The 25934-nt window shown below is 33.8% G+C and overlaps 3 protein-coding genes across 7 annotated transcripts in view; 2 read left to right on the top strand and 1 right to left on the bottom strand.

Moving 5' to 3' along the window:
- Positions 1-25934, bottom strand: part of LOC100163425 (neurobeachin) — a 171270-nt gene that overhangs the window by 19560 nt on the left and 125776 nt on the right. For all 5 annotated transcript variants that reach the window (XM_029487466.1, XM_029487465.1, XM_029487467.1 and 2 more), the window contains one exon: positions 3971-4088. In XM_029487466.1, the coding sequence (XP_029343326.1) occupies positions 3971-4088 (118 nt within the window). The remainder of the gene's footprint in view (positions 1-3970; positions 4089-25934) is intronic.
- Positions 13977-17918, top strand: LOC100165483 (protein mab-21-like). Its single transcript, XM_001949413.5, has one exon. The coding sequence runs from the start codon at positions 15631-15633 to the stop codon at positions 16726-16728; it is 1098 nt and encodes a 365-aa protein (XP_001949448.1). The 5' UTR covers positions 13977-15630; the 3' UTR covers positions 16729-17918.
- On the top strand, positions 22197-25711 carry LOC100167513 (protein mab-21-like). The gene has a single exon (XM_003245387.4). It carries the CDS (start codon positions 23299-23301, stop codon positions 24433-24435), a length of 1137 nt encoding a protein of 378 aa, XP_003245435.1. The 5' UTR covers positions 22197-23298; the 3' UTR covers positions 24436-25711.

Raw genomic sequence — 25934 nt, 5'->3', positions numbered from 1 at the left:
GTTAGTCAGGCGTATGTTTTGTTGTGGTGCGATCGACCACGCAGACGTATAGGGTTAATAATATGATTTTATTACGATAGTATTTGGGCACCATACGCCCCTCCCCCCAACGTTAAAGCGCATGTGTCGTCGTTTCTGCCCGTGTTTAATATTTTACTGTACCGCCGCGTGTTTGGTTTTTCCGCGTCGCGGTCGTCTGTTTTCGAGCGTTTACCTTATTAGTCGTACGCGCTGTATAATATTCACTTTGATTTTTCGCCGTATAGAGATGTACTCAAGCTCGCAGTATCAACCCGTAAATAATTAGAAATTGTGGCTACGCTGCCATAATAATGTATAATATGTAAAATGTAAATTTATAATATGTAAAATGTTTATTGTATCTGTAAATTTACTTGAATAAAATTGTGTGTTATGTAATATGTTATATAATATTTGGTCTTCATTTGATAATATTATTAATAAATATGTCAACACGCTTGTGTAAAATTAATTAATGCGGCTTGTGGAAATTCTAGGTATTTTGTTCATGCATACTTACGGTTTTTTTTAACTACTGTAAAATCTCACGAGCAACTTTGTATTAAATTATGAAGCTTTTTGACCAAAGAACAAAAAGTGTTATCAACAGTGTACCTACGTCAAAAAAAACCAGAAACACTGAGATATCATGGAAAGAATGATATGTGTAATAATATCCGTGGTTTTGCATTTCTCCAAATTCCTTAATAATTATTAAATTCATATTTGTCTCTAGTTTGTTCTGTTTTAAAATATGGTTTGTCATTTAGATTTCTAGTCAATTATTTGATACCGAAATTACCACCAGCCCTAGAGTAGGCAGTGCAAAAATCGACGAAACAATATGTAGATTACCGTAAACCATATTATAACAATAAATTTTTTTTAAACTATTTGTCATAAAAAGGCCTCCAATATTCAGGTACAATATTAATTTGACTGTTTATCAATGTAAATAAATGGATAAATGGACTATTATTAAAATTATGTGTGTACCATAAAGCTCATATGATATGAAAATGTACAGACAAATCTCCAAATAAAAAAAATATATACACACACAAGTGGTTCATAGTTCACCATACTATATAATCAAATGGTTCACTTCATTCTATACACATACGTCCACAACTCCAACGAAACCAAACATTAAAAAGCAGTTGTCCACTATCAACACGATCGTAGGTATTAGTTAATTTTTTTTTTCTAATGGGGTTAAGGCTTCGACGATTTAGGTCATTAGCCTATACGATTGGTAGGGGGTTGGTACGCCGGTACGGTAATCCTGGAACGGTTGGTAGGGTTGGTTAGCAACATGTGTATGTGTGGTAAAGTTTTTGCACACTTCGAACCCAGGTGGTCACCCATCCAGGAACTAGTAGCAGCGGACGTTATACTTACTGTCAGTCACATTGCGTGACTGATTGCAGCCAACGGGCCACGGCAAGTCACTAGTTAATTGTAATATGTATTAGGTATATTATAAATCTGTCTTAATTATACCATAATTAGTACCTACTTAGTTATCCCGTTGTATTTTAATATAATACAATAACAATTATAACCATCGGTTCATAAATATTATTATATTATCATGCTATAAAAAAATAAACTCTACAACTTTGCATACAAGTATTATCCGTCTATCCACATATGCATATAACACATAATCTAGGAACTTCTTATTTTAGACGAATAAAAATATAAATAAATAATTATTATGGCATAACGAAGACTGCTTGGAACCTGTGTCGCGACTGCTGCGGCAGAATATACATAATGTACAAACCGCATGGGAATAAAATTCCATCCGGTGCGACTTAAATAATAAAATATATAATCCCGACGACATATGGAATACGCGTTTATATAGAGTCTATAATACGTCATGTGCGTTTGATAATACATATTATAGACGCGTGACTATTATATTTCATTAGATATTTCTATACTCTTTGGTCATTTTTAGATTTGACGGAACACGCGCATCGTCCCTATCACCTGGCACTAACGAGCCCGACATTATGTTAAAAAAATATGTTTGTAATAGTAGATGGTGGTCGGTGGATGATCTTCTTATACGCGGGGTTGGTGCATCAGAACGAACAGTAATGTGGGGAGAGTGTTTTTGTTATTGTTGTTGGAGTTTTTACCATGCAACAAAATACTGTATAGGTAATATAGGTATACGTAATTCGACAGGAGACGTTGAAGTCTCTACGGAACTATAGGTTTAGGTATAATACCGTGGATTGCAGTTATACATTATTAAATTGGCACCGCGTAACCATTATAATACCTTCACATACGCACTCACAAATATAATGTATATTATATACAGGCTGATTTACCAAGCTTGCTTACTCCCATTATTTTTCTTCAAAAATACAGTTATCAAACACTGATTTTTGAGATTTTTAAATATACTTAAAGACCATAATATTTTAAAATTCCTAAAATATTTGTGTACTACTATAAAATAGTGTTGTAGTCCAACGGAGATACAAACTTTAGTTTTTCAAATGATAACCCTATTTTTCTACTGTAAATTACTAAGCGGATAAATTTTCTGAAAATGTTTACGTATAAAAATCAAACCAGCAGTTATTTAATTTTGTGTGCCAAGGATAATAGGTCCGTTATAATGAATTAGGATGATATGGGGGCTATGGTGACCGAATGTTTTAGTAATCAATATTAAACTATCAACATATTTTATAATTTGTAAAAATGGTCAAAGTATTTAAAATACCAGTTATATTAAAACTATTTTTAAGGACTATTACCCCTAATATATAAACGTTATATAAATATATAATACCCAACAAACTATATACTCGTTTGAATTTCGAATTCGGTACTTAAATCGAAATGTTCGAAAACAGAAGTTTGTATCGTTACAGGATACTATCTTTAAGTAGGTATAGGTAGATACTATAGGCTATATGGTAATGCCTAGAATAAGAAAATATGGTCTCTAAGTATAATATAAATATGTAGGCTTTTAAAATTCCAAAAATCAGAATTTTTTTTATAAATTCGTAATATAAAAGAAACTAATGATTACGATCATACTTAGTAAATCACTCTGTATAACTATAATAATACTAATTGTAAAGTTCACTGTAAACCCGAAGTACCGCACTATTATTGGTATACCAACCAACGTACTTATAGCCGAAAAGTATAGGTAAACGTAGTGATATTGTGTAATAAATTATATATAATTTCACAGCAGATTTAGATGACTATAAAGGCCCAGTTTTACAATAGTTAAACTAAGGTTAAACCGTGGAATTCGGCTGGTAAAATCAGTGGGTCAAGCACTTAAGCGTAACCGAGGTTTAAACTATGATTGTAAAACATTCAATATTTCAAAAAGTGTACATTTTTTTGAAAATATTTTTTAAGTTTTTTACTTTTTTGAATGACAACATGGGGTTTTAATTTTATATTTCAAAGCAGAATATTTTTCTTAGTATTTTGGTACTTGAAAATCGAATTCGGGGCGAGTAGTTTATGAGTTATAAGTATTTAAAGTTTAGATGAGCGGAGTGGTGTGGTACGGGGTTACCCCACGAAATGTTTGTCCACTTCTCCTCTCATCAAAACTTTGAAAATTTATAACTCATAAACTATACTCACCCCAAATTCGATGTTCATGTACGTATCGAAATACTAAGAAAAATATACTACTTTGGAATATAAAATTAAAACCCTATGTTGTCATTTAAAAAAGTAAAAAACTTAAAAAATTATAAGGATAAAAAATATTTAAAAATATTATTTTTTATTTTTTAATATAAACGTTGTTTTATAAGCAAATTGAAACTATGTAAAAATATCTTTTCAAAAAAATTAACACAATTGAAATAATGATTGTTGTTTGATAAAAGAAATTACCCGGTATATATATATATAATGTGTAATATATTTCATGAGTACTCACTTCGGCTGGCCATAAATATTTCGATGGCGATGTTCTGCAATAAATACCGGCGCGAAAATATTGCCCTGATTTCCGAAAAGTACCATTTGCCGTGTAAATGATCGCAATATTTCAACACCTGTGAAAAAAAAGATAAAGTTTTATGTAATTGCTCGTGTAGTAAGACATGACATGTAATCAAAACTAATTATTTTTGGGGACTATTATGGAAATATAGAATAATTTTCAAATCATTCATATTATTGCAGCACCTATAGGCTATAATATAAATTGACTAATCAGTATAATATACTGTAGAGATAAAAAAAAACCAATTTCTCATTATTTCGAGAATAAAATCATGTCCGCTCTTCAACACTACTCAGCGTAAAACAAATATATTTTGTAAAATACAAGTCTATAATATATCGTCTTATTATTATTCGCGATAAGTCTACAATACTCATAACTACGACATAATATTATACTTTACGTATTGTACATAGTTTTTGGTAGTAGGTACTTATATAAAATATTAGATCATCATAACAATTTAGACTCGACGGCAGCCAGTAATGAATGTTACAGTTCTTGGCGCGTTTGTTCTATAAGCTATTTGCACGCAATCGAATACATTTTGTGATTAACTCTAATCAACTGTATTTATAATCGATGATAATCGACTCAACGATCGTTTTATATATATAAACACACCGCAGAAAATGTATAACAATTGGGTATGTTGCAGGTCGTAGCGCGTCTTAAAGTCAGTGGCGTAATGTCACGTCAGCGATATTTTTCTTAATGGAGGAAAGAGGGTTTCTATTTTGAATAATTTTGAGAGGGAGCATAAACACGCTCGAAGTATATGTATCATATAAACCACTGTAGAGTTTCGTAAATCGAATAATCGTTATACCTACGTAACTATTATAATATAGGCAGTGCAATACAATATACATGGGTAATTTCAAAATTATGGGTTATTTCATGTCACGCAGCTGTGGTCTCTTCAATTATGGGCTGAATAGAGTTCTAAAAAATGTTTTACCTTAAATATTATTTACCTTACAAGGACTCAATATTTTTAAGTTGAAATATTTATTATTTTAAGTATGAAACACATCTAAGTAACCCAAATCTCTCTCCCTAAGCGTGTCACAATTAGTAGGTTTCTAGCTTTTTTTTTAAATATGTCAGACATAGTGCTAACTCGCGGATAGTAAAAAGTGATTTTTCTATTGTATCTATATAATACTAACTTCCCCACATTTTTTCACGCCCAAAATGAGACTTATCTAAACACGCTATTATATTGTAATCATAGCATGCCATATCATTATCACACGATCATCTGAAATTCATACAACGAGCACGTCCGCCGGTATCTCATCTATCTTATATTTACGATTATGGCATGCCGCTGATAGGGGCGCGGCACGGCGTTGTTTGCGTTTATTAATGTTTGTATACATATTATAATATTAAAATATTATATTATGTATAAAAACACAATCGCACACACACACACAATATATATATATATATAAATGTGCAGTAAACACCCAGTGAATGTTATTAAATTATGTCTCGTATAGTCGTATATTATACATTGGGGTCGTACCCCTAGTGCGCGCGTTCATTTCGCTGTAATTTGTCGTCGTCATCCCTTATATGTTTACAATATATATAGTATGTACACACTGCAGCGTGTGATCTGCAGAGTCCGTCGGTCGTATTATATTTTCGCTTGTGAGGTGACGAGATAAGTGACGAGGACCATGCCGCAGACTACGATGCGAGAATTATAATAATTAAAATTCATGAGAACTGTGCGTGGGCATGTGCGTGGGCATGTGCGCGGTAACTATATAAACGTGATAGGTGTTGACGTATAGATATATGACATTATAATACATTTTTTTACATATTATTCAAACAAAATACTTATTTCATAAATACGGACGAAAAAGTTGATCGAAGACGATCGGCGCGTGTCCTGCAGAAGGCTGCGTTAGTACTGTGTTAATATATTTTGAATTATATGTGCATTTTGTTTGCATTACTCTGCATCTCCGCAAGTTTCAAATACTCGCGGGCCTAGACTTATTTCTTGGACGAGTAGGAATTGTGTTGACTGGATATTATGCCTCTAGATTTTTTAGATGGACTTGACATTTTTAGGACTTGTTTTCTCCTTACAGTGGCCTTATGTTTGTCAAAGGGACACTGTTGTAGATGCGGGAGTCTATAATTTTATGTACATTGGTAAAAAAAAGTTGCTGATAATAGAGCAGCGCGAATTCCAATATACCAGTTTTGTTGTAGATTATTGTGGAATGTTTGTGCGAAAAGTAAGCTTGGCAGACGTCAAACGTCACTCTCGGGTATATTTACCGTATTATCTGTTTCGTTCAACGTCTTTTCCATTTATTTAATATTATACAACACGGAGCCATTTAACCTAATAAGTAATAAGAACTATTATTGCCACCCACTGCAGAGTGCGAACTGCGCTGCAGACCGCGTATTATAGGTACCCATTATGTATGGGAAATAATACGAAATATCATTGAACTCGATGAGGAAAAGGCCACGACCATCTACGAATTATATTATATCATCATGAGCCGAAACACAAAATATTATTATATGCGTAAGGATAACGGAATAACGATGAATAAATTAAATAAAAAAATAGTCTATAACGCGTACGCTGCGGCGAAGAAGGACCACACATCATGCATGTTACTTTTAAATATAATACTATAGCTTGTACCTAGACGCCGGAAAGGTACACATTATACAACATATATTCTATACAACATACATACAGACACGAAGGTTTTTATACAGGAAATTAAACGCAAAACTGTCAAATGTCAAATGACGAACGCGGTTATGAGTTTGTGACGTATTTTCCAGCTACTATATTATACGAAGTAGTGCCTACACATACACTGCATTAATACATAATATAATATATTATTGTGTTATATATATAGCTATAATAGGTGTATATTATTATGGTTACTATGATTACTACGGCACTGCAGTTACAAAAACAAGTCGTTATATTTGTATAATAATAACAAAATATTAAAATTATCGTTACAACTATGATAAAATAAAAATAATTACCACGCTGCCGCAACCGGATGACGTTATTCTGTATACGCGCATATTATATTATATCGTCAGTATAGGAATAACGAACTCGCAAGAGATATTAATAATACGCGTAGTTTTTATACATATGCATGTACCTATATATGACTACAGATGATATTATTATAAAATTAAAACGGAATAATATTAAATTGTAAAATACACACTGTCGTTTGAAGCTCGCGAGCATTCGGAGTTCGGACCGATCCAGAAACAAGGAGTCGTTAAGATCGGAATTTATGGCTACGGTATTAATGTGCACGTCTTATATTAAACAGTTGTTGGTCTGCACAGTGCCCATGTAGATGGTATAGGCAGCGAGTTATATATATCATGTATGTAAAGATACATTTAAATAAAAGCGTATTCGTATGTGTGTATGTTTAAATAATGATGAACTAAATGAAACGCGAAATTAAATTTCGATGGTCAATTATTTTTTGGACAGACACGTGTAATACATAACGGGGGTAAAAAACGAAAATAAACTTATCCCGCCGTTTTGGACTCATTAACTTCGTTTAAAGATCAAATAAATTATAAACGGTACCTACGAATAAATTAAGTAATATACGCGCGCGTTTAGTCTCGTTAGATAAACAAAAATTAAATTGGCCGTATGATTTCTAAAAATAAATAGTGTGTTGAGAATAATTATATTATTATGAAATTAAATAACTTTAAGAGAACGGGATTTAATATAGAATCCTGGATACAAATTATATAGGTGCCTATTACATAAATGATCACATTTTATGTTTTTTTTTAAGCGGTATATAGGTATAATATTATGTAAATTGTACACTTCATTATTTTAAGTGTGTATAATGGCGAAAAACCAATTGTTATAAATATCGCGAGTGGCCGGGCGTGACTGTTTATATTATGGAGCTCACGCCTGTAGATGAGAGATTATAATACTGAATAGCTGCTGCAGTCCACTATTATTGTCCTAAATGTGTACCTATGTACTATTGTATATTATTTGTTTGACGTTGTAAAATAATACTACCTATTAAAAAATAGCACCAGCAGGTTTCTATTTTTTGGCTTTAAACTTTTGGATTTAATATATTTATAATTTAAGTGAAGAAAATATGTACGTATATAATACTATATACATACAATATAGTTGTATGTATATTATATATTATATAATCATCTGCATGTATACAAATCGTACATAATTAGAGGGCCGCAGACTATACGCGAGTAAAATAAACAAGTCCTCAGTCGTTTTCGATGTGAAATATTATATCTGCTGCAGCACGTGTTTTTAATAGGACGAACCTCCCCGGTAATTTATTAGGGATGTTGTGTCTAGGCGATGACAATTCCCCGGTGGCCTACGGGCCGTGATGGTCGCCGTCCGCACACAAAACACAGCCTGCAGGACCACCGCCGCCGCCGCCTCCTTCGTCCTGCGATAATTATTATTATCCTGTATACGCACATTTTATTCACTCAAGTCCGCGTGTGTGTGACAGAGAGAGAAAGAGAGAGAGAGACAAAGAGACAGGTCTACTTGCGCTGCACACGCGACGACGTTATTTTATTTGGGACTGCGCACCATTCTACGATATATTATTTTATGGTAATAAACTGCACGCGGCCAACGAGATACATTTTTCGAAAATCGAAAAAACGGTACGCTTATTTATTATATCATCGTTATATACACACAGAGTCGCGCTAAATCTCCGAGTCGAATTCCTGTCCAGTCGTTGTACATCACGCATAAATAGAGGCGTACACGTGCCGAAAACCGTTCAGTTGTGAAATGGAATTTTTTCCGACGGTATAATATTATATTTTACGCACGTCCGACCGTGGTGGCGTGTTACCGTGTAATACGATTATACTGTCCGAATAATTATATTTTGGTCCGATGAATAATATATTTCTCGAGCAATATAGGTATTATATATTATTATTGTTAATAATAATTATATCGACGACTATCATCATCACTACTGCGACTTGAGATACTGCAGAATCAGCATATAGGTACATTTGAGAAAATAAAATTCTTATTACAAGGACAGACAAAATACATTTTTTGGTTTTTTTGAAAAAAATACAAGTGACATAATATTATATAGGTACATGCGATACATAAGAATTAAACTTCGAAAATAACAAAACACATTTGTTAGATTAAACCGGCAGGTAGGTAAACCTATATTGTTTGAAGTTATAAACTAGCATTTTCTAGTCTCGGTATAATCATTATTCGAATAGGTAGTCTTGTTCGTACAAAAACCACAGTGGATTATCCGTCACGATCATCACTGTTATCTTACATTCTTAGACGGCAGACTATTATTAATTTTATAGAAAACAGTGGTAAAATTATAATATTATGTAGTTTACTTATAGGAGTGTCGTGCGTATAAACTTTATCGTAATCTGCGTAATATTAAAGATAAAACTATGAAAGATACAATGCCATACAATAAATATATACCTATCATTACTCATTTACTCCTTAACTATACCCCATATACAGTACACTTATATATCAAATATATTCGGGTCGTATAGCACGAGTGACATACAATATATGTCTAACTATTCAGTTTTTTAAATTAATATATATTATATAGGTACCTCTATATATATTTCGGTATCAGCTGATTTAGAATTTTGGAAAAAATAAATTGAAAAAAAGTAGCTAGGTGCAATGATCATCCGGTTTACATTAAGACACCAACAATATATATACGAGAATAATGTTATGTGAGGTGGGTGTGTGGGTGGGGTTGGCATGTTACGCCTTTATTAATTGATATTCTCATTTCGTACCGTCTGATGACACGAATATAATAATATATCATATGATACTGGCCGATTACACTTAAAACACGCGTGCAGCGTTAGATGAGGTATATACAATTAATATTTGCCACCGGGGGAGGGTCACAGCGGCGGCCGTGTGAATATCAACCGCAGTTTCGTGCGTATATACACATAATCACCACCGCACACAAAACACGAGAAAATATTATTATTATACACTCGACGGTATATATTATTATTATTATTATTATTATTATTATTATTATGGCGTGAACCGAGCACGTCGCAGGATAGGCGCCACACACACACGATCGCTAAAATCACACGGATAGCACATACGCTGGTTCCAAAAATAATCGCGCCACCGACGGGGCTAATGGGTGCCCCGTCACCGCCACCGCGTCCTTTGGTGATTTATGCCCCTCATCCGCGGCGCTGTTGTTCCGACGACGAGGTGGCCCGGCAACACACATATATATATAACTGCATATTACTATATTATATATAGGCTGCACAGCTTCTTTTTTTTTATATATATACATAAATTGCTTTTCTCGTTAATATTATATATTGGTAGGTATAAACATATATCTATACGAGGTATACGGGTGATCCATTTAACGCTAGACACGCTCATTATTATTTCAGAAATTAATTAACGTTTTTGAACATATATATTTTTTTTACATATTTTTAAGTCGTTAAAAACAATATTCTTTTTCTAAAAATTAATATTCTACTATTTTTATCGTAACATTTGTTTAATCTTGTTTACTCTATTGATAGGTATACACAATTTTAATTGCTTAGTTCGGAGCAGAATATTTTTCGATGTAGGTATTTTGATCTATATATAAAAATCAAATTTTAAGCAAGTATATATAGTTTATTAGTGATAAGTTATAAGTTTATAACTAATAAACATTTAAAAGTTTTTACGAGCGGAGTGGAAGACTAATTTATTTGTGGTATTTACCTCACTATCCAATTATATCTAAATTCTATAAAAGTTTAAACACAGTTATTCCCAATTCATAAGCTATACACATCCGAATTTCGATTTATATTGCACTTAAACTAAATTATATCATAATTCAAAATAAGTAATAAAAAAATATTGTTATCAATTAAAATTGTTTTTTACAACAATTATAAATGCTGATGGTTTTCATATAAAAAATACATATTAAATGAACACAGTATAATATTATTTTCCGTAATCACATTATAATTGCTAATTTGCATGTCAAGCACTAAAATCACTGTTATTTAAATGCAAATACTAATGTTTTTGAATTTATATCATTATAATACTATATACAAGACGCCAAGACGGCTGTATAGTAACTTATATAAATATATATATAAAACGATCGCAACGATGAGCCACTTTATATACCGGTACAGTTATACCTACTAATTGCCAATTGAAAGATAAGTGATCAACGTTTAATATTATTATATCTATTTAATGCAAATACTGCACTATATAAACGCAGAATTTCATAACAAGCCGAAAATAAGTATACATTATTTATCTAACCGTATTTTTGATGAGTATTTGGATTTGACTGGTTTTATTCGCAGATTGATAGTCTCACTTTTTTGTGAACTTAATGAACTAACCCTGGGTATACAGGCAATCAATTATTATTTTATTACAATTATTATATTGTAATAATCATACGCATATATATTCTATATGATGTACACGCGCTCCTTCCGCATAATGTGTTTGTTTTATTTCTATAGTCGTTATACTTTTACAAACCCCCACACCAGAACTATATTATACCTATATACATATTATAAAACTACAAGAAAAGTAATATTTTCCATTGTATTGAGTTTCGCGAGCGCCCCCCAGAGATATGCTCTACGCCACCAGAGACGACGACAAATTGCCACAGTAATCCGAAGTGACGTTCATCCCCCACGAGGACGCGCGCGCACATATATATATACTGGTATATACATTATACACACATATATACTGTATAAGATCGCGACCGTAACTCCGGTCCCAAGGATTACGAGAGATGTATATATATATATATATATATATATAAAGCGCCGACCATTTCACAGAGGGGACGGACTTAGACTTAATAAGTAAATAAAATGTACATATATGTGCGTGCAGTGCGCGTGTAGGTAATCAAAAATCGACGTAATAGTAGCGACAGGTCGCTTCCAATATTCACTATAATTTTCCGCAGTTTGCGCGATCTGACGGCCTGTACTTATACGCCGTAATATCGCTATCGGCAGATCACCAATTGAAAAATTAAAACAAATGTTATTATATTGAACAAATATGAAATAAAAGTGTTTTTATTTTTTTTTTCATTGTATCACATGTTTCGAAAATGTGCATTATATACAATTTAAATATAATATTTATTTTGAAATGCAAATATTATATTTTACAAAAACGTACATAAACGAGTCAGTTCTATACATTTGCATTTTTATCTAATGACTCTTTCAGTATAAATTTGAGCCTACACATATATAAAAAAAAATATATAGATTTATATATTTGTGTCTTAAATTATATAATATATATAAGAGTTATAGGTACATCACATATTTTTATCGAATATATAATATACCTACGCCAATACGATGCATCTTAAACTAGTAATTAGAAATACATGTTTTCTGGTGAGACATAATATTAATTTTATATAAAAAAATAAAAAAATAACAGCATTAATTATCATAGTATTATATACCAGGAAGGTATAAAGTGTAAGGAAAAATTTTAGATACAACCGTATATGTAATATTGTTAATATAAATGTATTATATACATGTGTATGAACACTGCACAATAGTTATAAACATTTATACTATTTAATGTGTTCCATTAAGTATTATATAGGTATAATGTATATATTATGAGATACATATTTATTCTGTTACATCAGCTTTTTCTATTAGCTATATAAGAAAAATTCAAGGTAGGTTACATAAATCAGAAATTATATTATATGGGTAGGTATAGTTACTATTTATGTTTATATTAAGTGCAAAGTGCAAACTTAATATTATAATATGTGCATAATAGTTGAAGTTTATGCGTATATATTCACCTCTAAAATAGAAATAAATCATGATATACCTATGAAGGTATAATTTATAACTTTATAATTAAATCACTGGAAATAATGAAAAGTTAATTATTGAAAATGTATTCATAAAAAATATGAGGTAGTATTGATATATTTTTATGTTTTAATTTTCTATCAATAAAACAAAATGCAAACAATTAAAAAAAAAAAACATTATATATAATGTATATATACATTATGCGATTTATGCATAGTCATATTATTATGAAACATTAGATTTACATACCCTATATATAGGGCCCACTAATAACTATGGAAAGTGGAAGGTTAATTCGAGTAAAATACTCGTATATATAGATATGTACAATTTTATTCTATATATAGTTGGTAAGTAGTAGGTATATAATAATGTGTAATTATACGTTATAGAGTTTAAACTTTAAATGACCTGATTATTATTAGCGTAAACTGATTTTTTAAAATCGTTTTAGCAACTAGTAACCTATATACGATACAAATGATAATTGTATAAAATATGTGTAATATGTGTAAATTATAATAGGCACCTACACACGAAAACAATGCACATTTACCTACATAGTTGCATGTATTAAACGAGACATTTATGGATCACACCGTTTGGCCGCAGAATAATATGCGGAATGCGTATAGAAATTCCAGTCAATTAGAAGAGTTTCACAAGACAAATACGACCAATGAATGTAATACTGCGGCCTGCAGTAGTGAGTGAAGATTTACATACAGTCACATTATAATACTATACGTACCTTCCTTATGCCTATATTTAGACGATATATCAAACGGTATATATTGCATCGGCGAATCTATGTGAGAATATAAAAAAAACTTACCGCGCTCGACCACAAACACATTCATAATATGATATATATATATATATTGTGTTGTATAATATATAATATGCAAAGACTATATATATATATATATATATATTAACCGCAGCCTGCATATTATACATATTATATTATATATTATGTAAGTACTGATACATATACCGCTTCTATACCAGCTACTACCTAATACGTAAATATTATAATATGCATTTAAGTCGTCATTATTTTAACAAATATATATAGGTTCGAAACGAGCCATTGTATTTGGAACGAAACTCGTATAACGATTTACACACACCACTGCACTATGTATAGGTAAGGCCTGCGCCTATATACTTATAAGCGCACGTGTATATGCGAATACCTTTTACGAAAGTGTCGTGTGAGAACTATAAAACCGCTAAGTCTTCGCACCTGTTCGCGGAGTAGAGAATATTTTCAGAAAAAAAAAATAAAAACAGAATACACAAACGAACCAGAACCTACTATAATATATATAGGTATATATACAAATAACCTATATATACGTTTGTATATTAGGGCTGGGCTTACCTATAGACTAGGAAACTATAATGATAAGTACTTTATAGGCGCACATATACCTATTTATAGGTTGTTATCCTATATAGGGTGGCTCACATATAAAATTCGTTTGGGTTCACGAAAACCAAACATTTAATTTTTATTTAAAAATTGGTATACGTATACTATAGCTGACCGTTTCCATGCGTTCCTATGGGAATTTCTTATAAATAAAAGATATAATTATAATAATTATACCTGCATATATTATGTAAATACGCGTACAATAACAAAATGCTATGTCAGTACCTATATTTGATGTACATCATTATATTATATATATAGACTCAAAAACTTCTCAACCAATTCTGACGGAAGTTTAAGATATCGTTCTTAGAGTTATATCAGGAAAGTTTATATAGAAAGTGATTTGAACCTGCACGTTCGAATAAATATAGATACCTACCGAGTGGCCTACATCCAATTATCCGTCACAGGAATCCTAGCTGTAGCTAATATATATTATATTCTCGGTCGAATTAATAGTTCACAAAGAGAGTTACATACCGATGTCACACTAAAACCTAGGTACACCAATATATAGCACTGTGTTTCAAGTTTGTTATATTTCTCCCGGTCAAAGTCTGTAGGTTATGCAGCTATATAATATATATAGCTGATATTATGATAGTAAATATTATATTATTACTAAACGTATACGGAGTAGGCTTCGAAGAAAAAGCGAACAAATGGATATAGACGACACTATCCTATATTATTGGTATAAGATATACGACTGTGGTTCTGGGCGAAGGGGGGAAAAAGGCGCGATTACAGAGCACTGTGTAGCTGCGATCCGACCGCCGACGACGCCGCCGATATCGATCCGCGGCGGCGCGCGCGACGGGCGGGTCGCACGCCATTGGTCGGGTAGGCGTGACCTGGGTGGCCACTGTAACCGGTGGGTCGAGAACCCGGCGGCGACCCGGCAGTTTGATCGCCCGACGCAGCCGCCGCACGCGCGCAAACGGACCGAACGGATCACGCGGGCCGCACGCGACAGCCACATCGCCACCAGATCAGTACATTACGGCTGCAGTGACCGACTATTCTACAGATTGTAGAATACTGCTTTTATATCGTGCGCGCGAAACCGTATACTACCTAATATACATATATACGCGTAATAGTACCTACACGGCGGTTATCGTGACGGGATTCGCGCATACGGCTGACCGCGGGCATGCTGTTGCCGTCGGACATGTTGGCCACACAATCCAAGATGCTGTACCAGCTGAACAAGTACTGCGTGGAACGGGTGGAGACTAGGAAGACGGCCACAGCCAAGGCGGTGCGGGAGGTGTGCAAGGTGGTGCAGACGGTACTGCACGAGGTGGAAGCTCAGGAGCCGCGGTTCATATCTTCGCTGGCCGAGTGTAACGGCCGGTACGAGGGCCTGGAAGTGGTGTCGGCCACTGAATTTGAGATCGTGCTCTACCTGAACCAGATGGGAGTGTTTAACTTCGTCGACGACGGGTCGTTGCCCGGGTGCGCGGTGCTCAAGCTGAGCGACGGCCGCAAGCGGAGCATGAGCCTGTGGGTCGAGTTCATCACGGCGTCCGGGTACCTGTCGGCCCGCAAGATCCGGTCCCGGTTTCAGACGCTAGTGGCACAAGCGTGCGATAAGTGCGCGTACCGGGACTCGGTCAAGATGATGTCGGACACGGGCGAGGTGAAGCTCCGGATCCGGGACCGGTACGTGGTGCAGATCACACCGTCGTTCAAGTGCGCGGGCGTGTGGCCGCGGTCAGCCGCCCACTGGCCGGTGCCGCAGCTCACGTGGCCGCATCCCAACCTCATCGTGCAGGTCAAGACCGAGGGATTCGACCTGCTGTCCAAGGACAGCGTTATCATGCATGGAAAGCAGAACTCAATGGAGGGCGACGCGTGGGTGATGTCCTTCACTGACGTCGAGAACCAGCTGCTTTATGGCGGCTGCCGGAAGCGTTGCCTGAGCATTCTCAAGACGCTCAGGGACAGGCACCTGGACCTTCCCGGCAACCCGATCACCAACTATCACATCAAGACCTTGCTGCTGTACGAGTGCGAGAAACACCCGCGGGACGCCGAGTGGGAGGAGACCGGCATCGCGGACCGCATCAACGGCATACTGCTGCAGCTCATCTCGTGCCTGCAGTGCCGCCGGTGTCCGCACTACTTCATCCCGCACCTGGACCTGTTCAAGGGCAAGACCCCAGCATCCCTGGAGAGCGCGTCTAAACACGTGTGGCGCCTCAGCCGAGAGATACTCACGAACTCCAGGGCCTTCGACAAGCTCTGAGGGACCTCGCGGCCCGTCCGCCTCGACGCGTATATTTTGTATAACGTTATATTATTATAATTTATTGTCATTATGTGTGTGTTTAGTTATTACAGAGTGAAACCTCTATGGTCACGAGGGACACGCTCTATCGATCGGTAACTACGAAAGTTTATCGTCCGTTATTCGGAGGTGTATTATTATAATCAGAGGTTTCACCTTATTTTTTTTCACATCAAATCGCGTTCGCGTATACAATATAATATATTACGTACAATTTAGTACCTATTAAATTATATAATATAATATTATTACTATATACGCCACACCTAATAATAGCTAGTCAACGCGTTTCCGTCGGACGCTGAAATCGATGAGATATATATATATATATTATATATAATAATATACTTAATGTTATATAATATTTTATATACTATTTTATATACCTACCTATTATATAGGTATTATATTAATACATGCGGAAGTCGCAATGCGTGATGATGATTATATAATACATTATTATTATTAATTTATTATAGTTAAATTTAAATGCAATGCAGCCGCCCAGAAAGATCTCTATATATTGTAGAACCGACAACGATTATCCTCTGTAGTTTACGCACTTTACGTTACATATTTAGGTATATTTATAATATATATACATTATGTATGGCATACTCACGTGTGATCATCAATGGTTTATTATATCATATTATTTATGATTATTATATTATTCTACCTATATCGTTATTAGTACTATAATAATTATTATACCTACTTCTATTTTATTACATATTTTTTTTTTTTAATCCTTAAGTTACAATAATATTGTTTTTTTTTTCGTTTTTGTTGTATGTGTGCAATATTAGATGTAGTAGAACGATTATATAATATTAAATACAATATGCTATATAATTTTGTTCGTAGGTAGGTACTTAATAGTTATTTATTACATGTATTATTATTACTTATTATACTGATACAATTATTGATAAGATTGACTTTTTTACTATATATGCGATTTATAGACGGATATTATTGTTATACATATATTCTTAATTATCGGCTTTCTTCTTTTTAATGTCTTAATAGCTCATAATAATACCTATTATATTGTGTTTGTAAATATTTTATAAATACCTATATAAATAGAATACATTATTTATAAACAATATTATATATATACCTACCTACATACTAAGTGAAATAGAAAAATAAAATTACTGGAAATATTTAAATGTCTTGTATTTTTTAATTTTATAATTATATGAATATATGATAGAATACATAATATGTTATATTATATTATAATTTATAATATATTATGATTGCAGGTTATACCTACTACAAAATATAGACAAGAAGCATTATCTATACATAGGTACCTACCTACTTATATATAGGTAGCTGGTTAAGTAGCTGTATAAGGACAAATAATTATTTGAAAAATCAAATCATTTATAGGTACCTAAATACCTAACGCTATATGCGATATACGCCTAGGTACCTATTATGAGTTTATTTGTATCATAAAGTGTTATATTTTATACCTATAATATATGATACTTACTCGAAAAAATAAAATTTATTAGAATTACTATAGGCATATAATATGATTGATATATAGCTACAAAAGATGATTTCAAAAATAAATTACAAAAAATTTAAGGGAGTGTATCTAATGTACAAACGAATACTGTAAATGTCATAATATTATATCAATAGTATTTACATAATACATTTCGTATACTTATAATATGAACTATATTAAATAATATTATTATTCGAAATATAGGTAGGTACCTATATTAATAAAATAAATTACAATGTTCCAATATAACCAATACATTTTTTTTTATCTATAGATATACCTATTAAGAGATAATAATGTAAAAGAAAATAAGCCAATGGTCCCGTTATCGAAGCTTTTATTTTCTTAAAAAAAAAAAAGATAATAATATAATCTAAATCAATTAATTTAATTTAAGAATTTAAAATGTTTTACTTATCATGGTTTCTTGATATTCAATAGGTCACAGAACGCCGAGCTTATTTGAATATTTTATGAATTTATGAACATATTATTTATATTCCAAACTAAAAACTTTACTTACCTATTTAAACTTATATTGTATAATACATATTATATACCCAGTGGCCAGTATCCACATTTATATTTTGGATTAGAAAATAATATTATTTATTATAATATAATATAGGTACCTAAATATTATAAATGAGAATTAAAAAAAAAAAACATTTACAATTACATATAAAGTACCTATACCTAAGCTTATAATATCTGATGACATTTTTATTAGATATCATATGAACGTCTGACCTTAACAGAAAAAAATATAATGGATAAATATATATATATATAGTTACACAAAACACCAAAATTTAATTAGACTTTAATATATCATGCAGGAATGTATAGTGGCGATAATCTACCTATTGTAAATATTATTTATGTAATTAATTTAGAATGAACCAAGTGCACTTGTCTTTTTAGCTATAAACGGCATAAGAAATTTCTTATATATTAATATAAAACAATAATGCGGTTACATTTTTTACCGATAACTTCTTTGATAATATTGATAATTCGAGTTGACTCTTTTTTAAAAAGTACAAGAACAAACTATATGAATTTGAACCATGGAAATTGCAGATAAATATATTTCATTTTATTTTTTATTCATTTTTTAATTCGTTTAGTTTTTTGGAGTGTTTTTATTAGAATATAGCCTATTCTGAATAGGTAACGTATACTATATGGGTATCTATACTTTGGTATAGGTACAATAAGTACATATTATATTTCTATACTTACTATTACACCCCATTATAGAAAAATTATTGTTAAAATAAATTACACTAATATTGCTACACCGTTACAATCTAATTATAAGCTGATGTAAATACAGGATAACTATATATATATGCTTCGTTTCGAAACCGTTGCAGAATACACTGCAAAATGGGATGTAAAGCTCGAGACACTAAATATATAGTATTTAATCCATATATTATCGACCGTGTGATACTGCAGAAATGCAATATTTTTACTGACGGTTTTGAATGGAATAAATAGCAGTGAGATATACATTTTGACATATTAGATCCTCATTTCTCTTCTTCGAATATTTAACAATACCTACCCATACTATACCTACTTATCTATATATCTAATATTTAATAAAGATCTACGATAAAATTAATTAAGTAAATACCGCGCGTGATATTATGTTAGTTATCATTAACGCAGCACGCAACTCGGGCTCACCAAAAATAAATCTCACGTACATTTCTTGATCGTTATATAGTTTTTAATTTTTCCTGCCTGCACACGCAATTCGGATGCACCCTATAGGTAGGTATGCCTAATAATATATGTCTCGCAAGCACGGTTGACATAAATATATGTGATATATTTTACTTTATTTCATGATATATTAATATTATTACCAACTTATATAAGTCCTGAATAAGTATGATATAAGAGTAGTTTATTTATTTAATTGTCTACATATAAGTATATTATTTAACGAATAAATGTGCAAAAATATCGATAAAAATTAGAACTTATCGGCGTATGTTATAGATATATAGAATATAGATAGATAAATAATTATTAACTATTGTTTTTTTTACATGCTATGCTGATGTGGATGAGAACTGATATTTATATCAAATTAATAATAAACATTGTCGTTTAAGTCATCTGTATAAATATGTGCACCGTGCACTATATACCTAGGTATCTACACCTAATTATTTGGCTAATATATAGTATGTACTACTAAAAGGTTAAATATACGGCTTTTAGAAACCAAGTGTTACAAATTAATACATAAGATTACCTATAAGAAATAACTATAAGTTTCCCAATGGCTATTATGTCACCTAATAAAAAAAAAAAAACACTGCGACCGGTTAATTTAAACGTACCTACCTTTATCTAACTAGACATAAAATCTAATTTTATGGTATAATAATCGAATATAAAATGTGTTAAAGTTACGATTAATAGATAGCTATTATTTGAGAATATGCGTATTATGTAATACAATTCTTCAAACGATCTCGTATTTAAAAAAAAAAAAAAATACGATAGGTAATCTTAAAACGCTTATACCTATATAGCTATATATTATATAAATTTATTGAACAACTTGTCTTGAACGTTTTCATTACCTAAATAACGTTTTCGGAAGTACCTATCTAAATCTATATAAGTACGATTATATATAGGTGCCGATAAAAAATGACACCACCTCATATGTGTATACCTATATATATATAATATACAATCAATAAACAAATAATAAAGTATAATTTATGTAAAATCGTTTGTTGTAAAACATTAATTACTTGTAACCATTTATATCGACGGGATGAATAATATGAGTAAAAATAGACGTTTACCTATTCATATATTATACACATCAAATTATAAAACACACACTTATAATACATAGGACATATATTATTATATGTATATAATATAATCGTTTAAACTTTGGGGATAGTCATACACATAAATATACACACACGCACTCACACAAATATATATTATATAATAATATGTAACGAATACTGCACTCTCCTGCAGCAATAAAGACTGCGCAGACAGTCGGAATGAAGAAAAAAAACACCAAACACCGCACACACACACATCAGTATATCTATTTGGCTCGTATAATAAATTATGAAAACGCGTCGTTTCGAGGGTAAAAAAAAGTATCGAATTTCCTGCCGAGCATGCGTGCGTTTATGCGTGTATATATTATATATACCTATACACACGCAGAAAGAAACAAAAATACGTGATAGAGAGAAGAAGAGAAATGGTTACAGCCAGCATCAGTTATATCTGTATATATACAGGGTGATTCACCGAGCAGGCTCAACCCCGCATTTTTTCCTTTATAATAATGAATTTATTGAAATTGTGAATTTTAAATAGGTGGATAGGCAGGTACACAATATATATATACTAACTTAAAGACTAATATATTTCAAATTATCGAGATTTTTATAGGTACCTATGTGGGTACCTTACTTATAATAAGTCAATAGGTACGAGTATTCTTCTGGAAACTCAGGTAATCCCCTAAACATTATGGACGCATTAAAATCAAAATTCGAACGATTTATTTAACTTTGTGACAATAATATAATAATAATACTACGTTCATGATATATGCGGTTATATAAAAATCGTAGTAATTAATATTAATCCATCAACATTTATAATAATTTGTAAAATATAGGTCTCATGCAAGTATAATAAATACTAGATCCGCTATATTACTAAATTACCTATATGTATTATATTATATTATAAATTATATAATATACATTTTAATAACTGTGAGATTAGGTATACGTACCTATACCTATACCTAAATGAGTATATCAATATTTTCAAAAACATTATATATATCATCTAAATAATTTTCAATCGGGTTCTCATTTGTAAAACAGAAGTTTGTATCGCCACAGCTATAGCACTCATATTATATTAAGTATATATAGTAGGTATAAAAAATCTGGAGGATTTAAAACATGGTCTGTCCCTATATAAGTACCTATATATTATTATGTAGATGTACTTATATGGATATTTAAATTCCAAAATTCAGAATCTTAATATAAGTTCATAATATTAAAGGAAAACATTGGGGGTGGGGATAGCATCCTTATAGTTCAACACTCTGTATATAATATACTTTACACTTGAGCTCGATATATGGATATTGCAAATGTAACGTATATAAATATAAAATGGATTGAAAAAAACACGTCTAAATGATAAAAAAAAATCCGAAGAAAAAGACTTATGCGCAGACACGCACACGAATCCGTGTAATGCGGGAAAGAAGCGCACCGCGGGAACGAAAACAAAACGGGAAAAAAACAAAAAAGGGGGAAAAAGAGTGACAAAAAGGCATACCGGTCGCGACGTAAAATCTGTCGTATGCGACGCGGCGGCGAAGAATATTATATTATTATCAACGGGTCGTACAGCGATTTTGTCGTATGCGGCCTGGAACCCGCCCCGGATCGATAGTCCCGCGAGACGAGCGCGCGCGCGAAATGGGCGTTCCCCTGGAGTCAACGCCTCCCGGGACCGCGCCCCACCGCGCCAGCAAGCGGGAACGCCCGACGCGGGCCACCATCCGACACCGTCGTCGTTGTCGTGGTTCCACCGAGCGGCCGCCGTCACCGCCGCCGCCGCCGCACTATACCGCAGTATCACGTCTAACGTCGATCGCACTACACATGACCACAACAATATTAATATTATCGTTCATGTCACAATAAATAAATCATCATCGCGTATCCCGCTGCATCCGCAACCGCACATATATTAAAGACATTATATAATTCTCGACGCGAACCCGCCGCTATCTATATATCAAACACAATCAGTCTACACATCGTTTCGTTTTCTCGTCCGTCCGCGTATATATATAATAAACGTGTCATATAATATTATTTTGATAATATTGGCACGGTCATCATGTCGTGACGGGAACGCGGTCCGCCGCCGCCGCCGACCTGCAGCAAGCAGGTGACATGCGACACGGTGCCGGTGCAACAGCCGCAGTAGCTGCGATGCTCGTGCCACAGGACATGCTGTCGGCCCAGACGAAGATGTCATACCAGCTGGGCAAGTTTTGGGCGGAACGGGTGATGGTCCGGAAGACGGCCGCGGTGAAGACGATCCGAGAGGTGTGCAAGGTGGTGCAAGACGTGCTCCGGGAGGTGGAGGCTCAGGAGCCGCGGTTCATATCGTCGCTGGTCGAATGCAACGGCCGGTACGAAGGTCTGGACGTGGTGTCGCCCACCGAGTTTGAGATCGTGCTCTACCTGAACCAGATGGGCGTTCTCAACTTCGTCGACGACGGGTCGCTACCCGGGTGCGCGGTGCTCAAGCTGAGCGACGGTCGCAAGCGGAGCATGAGCCTGTGGGTCGAGTTTATCACGGCGTCGGGGTACCTGTCTGCCCGCAAGATCCGATCCCGGTTTCAGACGCTAGTGGCGCAAGCCTGCGATAAGTGCGCGTACCGGGATTCGGTCAAGATGATCGCCGATACTAGCGAGGTGAAGCTCCGGATCCGTGAACGGTACGTGGTGCAGATCACACCGTCGTTCAAGTGCGCGGGCATATGGCCTCGGTCGTCCGCCCACTGGCCACTGCCGCAGATCCCATGGCCGCACCCCAACCTGGTTGCCGAGGTCAAGACCGAGGGGTTTGACCTGCTGTCCAAAGAATGTGTGACACTGCACGGTAAGCAGTCGGCGCTCGAGGGCGACGCGTGGGTCATGTCGTTCGTGGACGTCGAGAACCGGCTCATGTACGGCGGCTGTCGCAAGCGGTGCCTGAGCGTGCTCAAAACGCTCAGGGACCGGCATCTAGATCTGCCCGGCAACCCTGTCACCAACTACCACATCAAGACGCTGCTGCTGTACGAGTGCGAGAAACACCCGCTTGAAATGGAGTGGGATGAACCGTGCCTGAGCGACCGCATCAACGGCATACTGCTGCAACTCATCTCGTGTCTGCAATGCCGACGGTGCCCACACTACTTCTTGCCGCACGTCGACCTTTTCAAAGGCAAGGCGCCCGGCAGCCTGGAGAACGCGGCCAAGCAGACGTGGAGGCTGACCAGAGAGTTGCTCACCAATTCTAGGGCTTTTGACAAGCTGTGACGCGCCGCAGCCATAGGATCACACATACAATATATTATTAGGTACAAGCGGCACGCGCCTGCATGAGCATGCTCATAATATTATATCAGCTATATATCGCGCATCTTCATCGTAGTCGTCATCATCGACACCATCATAAACTCCGCCACCGTCATCGCTGACGAGGTTTTTATTACGTTTTGTTATATATTATTAAACATCGTTCTTATATTTTTTATATTATTTATTACATTTTTTTTCTGTCTTTTCGGCTCTCGTTCCTCTGCCGCGGAGAGACAACCGCCCACCGAACAGTGTGTTTGGTATATATTATTATAGTATATATATATAACTGTTTTTTATTATACTGCGCGTAACGCTTATATAGGTATATACCGCGATATTATGTAACCACTAAGACCACCCCATAAACATAAATAATATTATTTAATATGCGTATATGAGAGAGCGCCATATAATTTATCACTATAACGACATACGATACGATTTCATTTTTTTTTTAAATTGTTTTTAAATATTATTAAGTACAACACTTGTTGTCCGCCTCAAAAAACAAAACCATCTACATCATATATATTTTTTCAACGAGATTCACAAATATTATTATTATATTATTATCCTACGCTAGACCTATTACGCCGCTATATCGCTTATATATTATTATGTAGGTACGCGCGTACTATTCTTTTTACTCGGCGAGTCCTGATTATCGCATATTATACACATCAGTGGCGACTCACCGCAATTATATATAGTTCGTATAAAAGTATTTATCGGTATACACAGGTATGCACGATTGTGTATACTTATATTATCGATAATAATAATATATAGGTACCTCCTATATTATTTACGCTGTACAATATGTGTTCAATTATATTTTTTGTCAAAATTATTTTTATGTATCTTATTAAGTGTATCGCATAATAACTTTATAATGTATAATATTATGTATTATACGACGATTATAAAAATATTTTAGCCAGCAGTGGTCTCGACGATCAATATCAGCTGTATTTATTGATGTTTATAATTTTTACAATTCAATAAAACATGTCATAAATATACCTATAATCATGCATTTTGATAGTTATTTATGTATTTTTTATGACGTTATTATCATTTAGCATTTAAGAGTGATCGGTAAAAAATAACGTGCCCATTTATGAATAGTAATATTATTGATATTTTATTTAATACGAATTTTTAATTTTAAACACATAATATACCTATTATTAATAGTTATAATTTTCATCAATAAAATGTGTAGGTATTACTTATTTGTTCGCAATAACCATATTATATAATTATTTTTCCCAATTATTTTTTTCAACACAACCGAAAATCCACGCATAAATACGCAACACTAATAGGCAGATTATTATAGGGGCCTGCGCGCGACCTATTTTTTGCTCCAAAACATGCCTTACAGGAAAAACTCTCACGCCTCGTAGAGTGATCAGATTTTGATAATTTTTTTTTTGTTAGAAAGAGGAAAA

The sequence above is a fragment of the Acyrthosiphon pisum genome, chromosome A1 (assembly GCF_005508785.2).
Source record: "Acyrthosiphon pisum isolate AL4f chromosome A1, pea_aphid_22Mar2018_4r6ur, whole genome shotgun sequence".
Lineage (NCBI taxonomy): Eukaryota > Metazoa > Arthropoda > Insecta > Hemiptera > Aphididae > Acyrthosiphon > Acyrthosiphon pisum.
This window is presented reverse-complemented; position numbering and strand designations above follow the sequence as displayed.